Here is an 8,903-nt window from a genome sequence, read left to right on the forward strand (position 1 = left end):
TTCAGACACACCAGAAGAGGGCACCAGATCTCATTACAGATGGTTGTGAGCCACCATGTGGTTGCTGGGAATTGAACTCATGACCTCTGGAAGAGCAGTCAGTGCTCTTAACCACTGAGCCATCTCTCCAGCCCATATTCTTATCTGTCTGTCCATCCATCCATCTATCTAGCGTTTGTGGGTGTTTTGTCTACATGTAAGTTTGTGCACCGTGTGCATAACTGGTGCCCACAGAGGCCAGGAGAGGGCATCAGATTCTCTGGGACTAGCGAATCTGTGAGCCACCATGTGTGTGCTGGGAAGGATATCCAAGTCCCCTGTGGCCCCTGACCAGGCTCTGCCATGATAGACTCCAGTCCCCTGAGTCATCCTGGCTGCAGTCGGTCCCTGCCACTGCTTACCTGGGCATCAGGACCAAGACAGGAACTTCACCCCTGCAAGTCGTGCGTAGGAAGCAGACAGGAAAACGCTTTTTGCTGCAATGGGGTATTTGGGTTTTGTTTTTGTTTTCTTTTTTTCGGAGCTAGGGACCGAACCCAGGGCCTTACGCTTGCTAGGCAAGTGCTCTACCACTGAGCTAAATCTCCAACCCCCGGGGTATTTGTTTTTTGTTTTAAGGAAACATGGTTGTGGGTAGGGAGTATGGGGAATATAGAAGCAAATGTAGCATCAGGAGCCCTTCCCAGCCCTTCCCAGCCCTTCCCAGCCCTTCCCAGCCCTTCCCAGCCCACTGCCCACATGGCCATGTTGGCCTTTAGTCACAGCTGAGCACCACCCCGTGTGCTTGGCCAGCAGGGACCAAGGACAATACAAAGAGTCTCCCAGTTAAATACCAGCTTTATTCAGATGCAGGGCACTCAGAGGCTTCCCCCGCTTGTTCCGTGGGACATTTAACTCCTGTCCCCCCACCTCTCCCTAGGATCAGCTTCTCAGCTAGACATCAGAACTCGTCCTTTATGTCAAAATGGGGCTGATCTTCAGGCTTGAAGTCCAGGTTGGGGCTGCCATCCTCGTTGAGGATCCTGCGGGCCGTGTAGCCAACAATGGGGTATTTGGCTTTGTACACCTTGCTGAAGATGTCATCGAGGGCTTCCAGCTCCTTGGCAGTGAGACCAGACTTGGGGAGAAGAAATGGGAGAGAGAGAGATGAGCAGATTGAATGTGACATGTTGTGTCTGACACTGTCCTCTCTCTGCCCCTGCCTTTCCAGCCCCAAACTCCAAGGGCAAGAGAAAAACAGACTAAAATAAAACAAAACAAAAACTTTTTTTTAGGAGAGCACAGTCCTCCCCATCACAGATTATGCAATTAAGTTGCAGGGGTCAGCACGTCTGGAGTGAAACAGATGAGGCTCACCCTGGGAAACTGCCTTTGTGTTCATGATACCCATTCTTGCCAGAAAAGTATGGGGGGAAAAAACCCTCCATCTTAAATCAAAGAATGAACAATGGACTTTTAAAGAAGCAGCTTTAGGTCTGCAGGGGTACACAGAGGGTAAGGGAGGGGTGTTTACAGGATGTGAGTGCAGGATGTGTGTGTGAGGTGTGTGAGCAAAGTGTATGCAGGGTGTGTGAGCAGAGTCTGCGTGTGCCCTGTGAGAGCAGGGTGTAGCTGGGTGTGGGTGCAGGGGAGCAATGGCTTCATGGGTTTTGCTGGTCAGCTGATACAGGAGATATCTTGGGTGGGCGGCACTGCAGCCTGTCCACCTCTCTGTCATTAAACACGTAAGTACCCCATCTGCTGTAATTTGGATTGAGGATGCCTCTTTGTGAAAGGTCCACGTGTCAATGGTTTGGTCTCCAGGGCGAAGTTACAGGGAGGTAATGGCGCCTTTAAGGGGTGTGGCCTAGGAAGAGGTCCTTCCGTTAAGAGTGTGCCCTCTAGAGGAACTGTGGGGCAGGCCACTTCATTTTCTCTTCTGCTTCCTGGTCAGAAGGGCTGTCTCTGCTGTGTACTCTAGCCGCAATATCAGTCAGTCATGGACTGAAGCTCCCAGAGTAAACCCTTTCTCTTTAGACCTTACTTAGAAGTCTGGAGTCATGGCTTGGTGGTTAAGAGCACTTACTGCTCTTGCAGAGGACCCAGGTTTCATTCCCAGAACCCACATCAGGAAGTTCCAGACTGCCTTGGTCTCCAGCTGTCCTGTGAGTTTGAGGCCAGCCTGGCTTACCTAGAGAGTTCCAGTCTAGACAGGGCTTCATAGTAACACTGTGTCTCAAGAATCAAGAACAAAACCCACAGAGTGGGAACGGAGTGTTTTGACAAAGGCTTATCTGGCTTACAATGTCATGAGTGAGGTCTGCAGGATCCAGCGACATCTTGGCCACACCTCTGCTCGAGTCCTTCCCGGCCAAGGCATTGTAGGGGGCTCCACGTCCATAAAACTCTGAAGCAGGAAGGAAGGAAGAGTGTGGGTGTGCATGGACAGGAGCCAGGAGTTGAGGGTTGTCCAGACACCCCAGTTCTTAGAAAGGCTGTAATTCTGCGGATGGACTCAACAGGGCAGATGGGAGGCCCAGGTACACACATGGTGCTGCACCAACCCAGAACGCACCTGTCAGCTGAGAGATTGTTTGCAGAAAACACACAATGAAGTCTCTTTAAAAATTAAAATATAGGGGGCTAGAGAGATGGCTCAGTGGTTAAGAGCACTGACTGTTCTTCCAGAGTCCTGAGTTCCCAGCAGCCACATGGTGACTTAAAACCATCTGTAATGGGATCTGAAGCCTTCTTCTGGTGTGTCTGAAGAGAGCAACAGTGTACTCACATACATTAAATAAATAAATAAATAAATCTTTTTTAAAAAATTAAAAGGTAAGTTATGCCTAATGATGCAGGCCTGTAGTCACAGCTAGAAAGGAAGTTGATGCAGGAGGATTGTGAGTACAAGGTTAGCCTGCACCCGACTCAAAAAAAAGTGTTCTTAAAGGGGGAGGGAGACTAGGGATGTGGCTCATCGGTACATAAAGTCCTGGGTTGAATCCTTTGTGTGTGTGTGTGTGTGTGTGTGTGTGTGTGTGTGTGTGCGTATGTCTGTAGAGTGTATGTCTGTTGTGTGTATGTATGTGTCTGTAGTATGTTTGTGTGTGTGTGTTCTCTCTCAATCTCTCTCTCTCTGTATGTGTGTGTGTGTGTCTGTGTTCTCTCTCCATATATATGTGTATGTGTCTGTGTGTATGTATGTATGTATGTATATATGTATGTATGTATGTGTGCATGCATGTAGATGAACAAACATAGACAAGAAGAGCCTCTGGTCTTAAACATCGTATGAAGCCAAGTCTTCTGCGTGGACTTAGGATTAATGAAAACTCACCTCCTGATGTACAGTAGATACAGGCAGGGAAGCTATGACATGGTATTAAAATGTTCTGTAACTTCTACAATAGCAATTTTTAGCTAAAGGACACGCTTCTGGCTTCTAACAGCATGCCCACGGGGTTTGAACTGAATTCTACAGTCCTTCAAGTAGAAACGCATCAGTAGGAAATACTAAGCATGTAGACATGTTTTGGTGAAACACTGACAAGGACTAGCTCCACCCGGCTTTTCAGAGGGAAGGAAAGGCCTCACCTGACAGTACCCGTGCCCCTCCAGGCACCTGCTCTGACCCCGAGTTCCCCAGAAGTGACAAGCCACTTACCCTTCCCAGAGGTGACATCGAACACCACTCCCTTCACTGCCAAGTAGATGGGTTGATCCTCCTGGAAAGCAGGGGAGAGGCTGAGGTACTGAGGAAGTCACTGGTGCAGAGGGCAGCTTATATCACAAACCACTGGACTGTAGTGTCCTTTCTTCCTGTGAACCTGGACCTTTGTGGTGGCCTCACACACCCTTTGCCACCCTCTCAAAGGACGTCAATGGAACATTATACTCCTCTGTCTGCTCTCCAGAAAGAGGGGAAGACATGGCCTCCCTCCACATCTAGGAAGAGACCTTGGAATCCCTTTTCCAGTTCAGGCTTTGGTCAGAAGCTACAAAGGAATTGAACATCATTTTGGCAGCTGCCACTCAAGAGAGATGACCACAAAACGGAAGAGCCTGATATAAGTTTTAAGACTTGTAAAGTCAGGCTGGAGAGATGGCTCAATGGTTAAGAGCACTGACTGCTCTTCCAGAGGTCCTGAGTTCAATTCTCAGCAACCACATGGTGGCTCACAACCATCTGTAATGAGATCAGATGCCCTGTCATGGTGTGTCTGTGTGTGTCTGTGTGTGTCTGTGTGTGTGTGTGTGTGTGTGTGTGTGTGTGAGAGAGAGAGAGAGAGAGAGACAGAGAGACAGAGAGAGACAGAGAGAGACAGAGATTGATTCTCCTGAATGTCTTCCCGAGGGCTGGGATTCCAGGCTTGCCCCCACCATACCCTGCAGAGTAAGACTATTTGGACCCAAGGAGGTTGAATGTCATAGACTGAATGGGGGCGGGGGTGGAGTGGGGTAAGGGGGCAGGACCAAACTCGGAGCTTTGGAACTTAAGGCTCCGCTCGTCTTCTCTCCCTTGCCCACCAGAGGACGCCCTTAGCACAGAGAGAACTTCCCGGGATGTAGAGGAGTGAGTAGGGCCCCAAAGTCACTCAACTTCAGGGGTCCAGGAATGCATATGTGCGGCAGGAAAGGACAAGAACCTTTACTGTCCTTCACCCGGGACATGCAGTGGCCTCGACATCTGCCCTGCCTGCCTGCCTGCCTCTGGCCGAGCAGTGGTCAATGCTAAGTGCTCCAGCAACTCTAATGCAGGACCATGGAAGCAGTGGGCAGAGAGGAAGTAGGTAGAGCATGGGCACAGCCGGCAGGAGGGCTTAGACATTGGCCAGCCCTCTCGTCCGTCACCAGCAGGCCCAGGGCCGCGCCTGACCACTTCTCTGCGCCCGCCTGAAACCTGCTGTGGGTGTTTTGGTTTGGTTTTGGCTTAGGTTTTTGTTTGTTTGTTGTTTTGGCCTGTTCTAACTGCAGGTGGCACTCTTGACTTATTTCAGGGTCATGGGACAGGGATTTATCAACAGACTTAAAGAAACGGGAGAAAATAAAGAACTCGAAAGAAAATGGGAGTGCCTGCGTGGGAGGTTTTCCTCAGCACACTCTCAATTAACTTTTTATAATAAGATCAGCAGGCACTGACGCTGGTTCAGGGTCGCTGTGCCAAGCACTTTGTGTGTCCCCCATCTCGTCTTCACGAGACGCCTGTGTAGAGGAGGTACTCCTTGTAACCGTGGGAGGGGGAGTACCAAGCCAGAATTTATCAGTACTCAGCCAGGTGTGACAGACGAGGCTGAGATCTGCAGCCAGGTGACTTAACATGAAGGAACTCATCACAGTCTGGGTGGGGGTGACCCGCCCCAATCCATTGAAAGGCCAAGAGGTTCCCTGAGGAAAAAGAAACTCCCTAGCAGGGCACAGGGTGCTTGCTTTGAGATCTCTGTGAGTTCTTCGACCACCCTGGTCTGCATAGTGAGTCCAAGACAGCCAGAACGACATAGTGGGACACTGTCTCAATACCACTCAGGTAGATAAGGAAGGAAGGAAGGAAGGAAGGAAGGAAGGAAGGGAAGGAGGGAGGGAGGGAGGGAGAAAAAAAGAAAGAGAGAAAGCAAGCCAGCCAGCCCTCCTGCGGGAGAATTCCAGCCTCCTTCCTGGCTGGTACAGCCTGCCTAGTCAGGCAGCCCCACCATCTGCAAACTGTTGTAATAATATCTCCCTCTCTCTGATGCCAACACCATACAGTTGAAAAGATGGCCACCATGGTGCTTAGTAACTTTGGCCCAAACCACACAGCACAGCAGGAATCAATCCAAGCGGGGTACCATTCAAAGGTATAAGCTTAAGAGTGACCAAATATCGCATCACACAAACCACGATGCTAACTGGGCAGGGGTGGGGGTGATGTCCCAGGACTGAAGTCATACCAGACTTATTTCTAGAACGCTACACTCTAGTAACTCTGCCCATAGCACTCCTCTGCCCCAGATATCTCCTTCCCCGGTTCTTCCCACCTCAAGTTTATGGCTCTCCACCCTTAAGTCTCCATCTACAATATGAAATATGAAAATTAGGGTCTTTTCTCCATCCTAATTCTGCAGGCTCTGAGAGTGCCTTTCCTTGAGTTCTGTGCTGGGGGGCCTTGACCCCCCCATATATGGATGAAAGCAAACAGCTCTGCAGAGGGCCATACTCACGCATAGGAGAGGAGAATCCACTCCCAGTTTATTCTCACCATCTCTTTCCCCAACAGCAAACGATCAAGAGCTTGTTCTTTACCCACTAGGAACCCTGGGTTCTCCCTCAGCTCATCTCGGTGTCCCCATGCAGAGTACTCCACATAAAGCACACTGCACACCCAGTGCAGGCAGTGAGAAGCCTGCATCAGTAAGGAATGAATGGCCTTGCAGGCCTGCTTTGCTAAGTGTGGTCTACACCAGGAGTTCCCTCCACTGTCCCTTAACAGCCCTGTCACGTCCTGTCATGTTCCTATCCCTGTGTTCTTATGGACCTGTGGGTCAAAACTGGTAGTTCTCAGCCTTCCTAATGCTGCAACACTTTGATACAGTATCTCGTGCCATAGTATTCCCCAACCATTTCATAAAATTATTTCTGTTGCTACCTCATCTTTAGGACCCACAGGCTGAGACCCACTGGCCTAAGCTTTCATCCCTAATGATCTGCTTGGACAGACCCTCGCATGTATGTAAAGTCTATGTAAGGTTCGCTAACACAGAGGCTAGAGAGCACAGGACACATAGATTCAGCAAAGCAACGTGGGTCCTTCCCTCCTGTATCACTGGGCGCGTGCCTCAGTTTCCCTCTCTGTAAAGGCAGGGGGTTAATTCCTGGAATCACTGCAATGGCATGGAACCGATTCTTCCAAACTAGATCCCAGCATCCTCCCCGTCTAAAGCTCCCGTATTGGGGAGCACTGCTTCCCCCTCTGCATTCATCCCCACTGGCCCAGACACTAAATGGGGTCTGAAGGGTGAGCTTCAGTAGGCCTGGGACACCAGAGCAGGAAAAGGGAGGGCTGAGAAGGCCTGGATCGTCCGGTCCAGGCCCCCTAGCTCAGTGCGCGCGCTCAGGCAGGTCACTTTGCACAAACCGTCAGCCATGTGGCCCCAGGTCACACTCACACTAAAATCAGACCCACAGCAACAAGGCGGGGCGACGGAAACGCGGGGTGGGGCATGAGGGCGACGCCCAGCCTCCACTGGGCCTCGCGTGGATTCCCGCCACCAGCCGGCCCGGGACAACCTCCGGCCCAGGCCGCGCCGCCTACCTCCTCGCCGCCGTAGCGGGCTAGCTCCTCCTCGGTGAAGAGCCGTACTGGGGGCCCGCGCTCTGCGGGGCGCGGCATCTGCCCGGCCCGGGCTGAGGGCACCCGGACCAGCGCCAGCGCCAGGGCGAGCGCCGCCAGCGGCCGCAGCCACCACCACCAGGGCGCGGGGCGCGCCATGGACAGCGAGGAGCAGGCGGGAGGACGGCGGGGCGGAGCGCGGCCGGCACCTGGGAGGGGCCATGTAAGACAGGATCCAGCCTTATCAATGTCTTCTCTCTCCTCCTTTCTCTCTAAGGCTAAGTCCTACTACGTAGCCTGTGATGTTCTTGAACTGGCGGCGATCCTCCTGCCTTAGCCTCCAGAGAATTGGAATTATAGATTAGTGGAGTAACTTTCTCCCCTCCCCCTTCCTCCCTCTCTTTCTCCCTCCCTCCTTCCCTCTCCTTCCTTCCTTCCCTCTTCCCTCATCTTTCTCTCCTTCCTTTTTTCCTTCCTTCCTTCCCTCCCTCTTCCCCATCTGTTTTTCTCCTTTCTTTCTTTTTTTTTCCTTTTCCTTTTTTTTCTCCCCTCTTCCCTTCCTTTCTCTCCCCTACCCCCCCCTTCCCCTCCCCTCCCCCTCCCTCCCTTCCCCCTCCCCTCTCCACTGCCTTTCCCCCCCTCCCTCCCTTCCCCCTCCTTCCCTCCTTCCTCCTTTCTCCTCCTCCCTCCCCCCCTCCTGTCCTTCCAGGTTTTTTTTCATTTTGTATTTCAGGCTGACTCTGTCCCAAGGCCATTCTCACAGGGATCCTCCTAGGCTGGATCTTTTATAGAACTGTGTTTCAACTAACAAGATTATGGCTTTGAAGCCTGTGCCAAATTCACAACACATTATCTGCTTTATACCGAGTCACAGAATCTGAAGGTTAAAGAGGCCCTTCTAACTCGCAGGGTGAAATATTACTGCCTCCTTGAGGCCTCACACATCTCGACAATATCTCTGGCCTTGAGCACTCTGGCCGCTCCAGGCCACCCCCTGCCCCCCGCAGGCCTGTGTGTCCGGACCCTCTTGAAGCCTGAAGATTCTTCCTGCAATTTCTACTGACCACACCCACCAACTGCACTGCCTGTTCTTCTAGAGGGCCTGGGTTCTCTGCATTTACATGGTAGCTCGCAAACATCTGTAACTCCAGTCCCAGGGGCCCTGACACACTTTCTGACTTCTGCAGGCACCAGGCATGAACGTGGTGCACAGGCAAAACACTCATACACGTCGATAAAATTTAAAAAGAAAATAGAAGCTGTTTTCTAATAATGTTTACTAGTACTTACCTCTTAGCTGTATCCGACAGTACAGCAGAAGGGCCACAATACAGATTGCTGGCCACACGGGTGACAGAGAGGCTGATGCCACCCAGAGAAGACCAGCCACAGGAGGGGGAGGCATGGCTCACCTGGCTGGAGCTATGAAATAAGAGGCCTTTGGAATCAGGGCTGGAATCTTGGGAGGGAAGCTGGAGTTTGATAGCTGTGGTGATGTAAGGCAGAGAACGGAGACGCGCAGAGGATCCTGGCCCTTCCCTTTCCTTGGATCTGTCAGTCTTCCCCTTGTCAGTACTTCCCCTTGACTGAATGCAGTGGAAACTGCTGTAAATACTTTCTG

General features: G+C 51.5%; 1 protein-coding gene and 1 pseudogene across 1 annotated transcript; both read right to left on the reverse strand.

Annotated features, from left to right (window-relative positions):
• Nucleotides 1–819: 819 nt before the first annotated feature.
• On the reverse strand, nt 820–7,625 carry Nenf (neudesin neurotrophic factor). The gene is made up of 4 exons (XM_032915502.1): nt 7,265–7,625; nt 3,644–3,704; nt 2,283–2,386; nt 820–1,117 (listed from the first exon to the last, which is right to left on the reverse strand). The coding sequence occupies exons 1-4, from the start codon at nt 7,439–7,441 to the stop codon at nt 941–943; spliced, it is 519 nt and encodes a 172-aa protein (XP_032771393.1). The 5' UTR covers nt 7,442–7,625; the 3' UTR covers nt 820–940.
• Nucleotides 1,271–1,407, reverse strand: LOC116911840 (annotated as a pseudogene).
• Nucleotides 7,626–8,903: the final 1,278 nt, after the last annotated feature.

This window comes from Rattus rattus, chromosome 10 (assembly GCF_011064425.1).
Source record: "Rattus rattus isolate New Zealand chromosome 10, Rrattus_CSIRO_v1, whole genome shotgun sequence".
Taxonomy (NCBI): Eukaryota; Metazoa; Chordata; class Mammalia; order Rodentia; family Muridae; genus Rattus; species Rattus rattus.

Bases quoted from the DNA above. Each gene is read 5' to 3' on its own strand.
- Nenf (XM_032915502.1), bottom strand. From the start codon at position 7,441: ATGGCGCGCCCCGCGCCCTGGTGGTGGTGGCTGCGGCCGCTGGCGGCG. The intron at 2,387-3,643 runs GTAAGTGGCTTG...TTCCTGCTTCAG, and splicing joins CGATGTCACCTCTGGGAAGG to AGTTTTATGGACGTGGAGCC. The intron at 1,118-2,282 runs GTAAGCCAGATA...CTTCTCCCCAAG, and splicing joins CAGACCTCACTCATGACATT to TCTGGTCTCACTGCCAAGGA.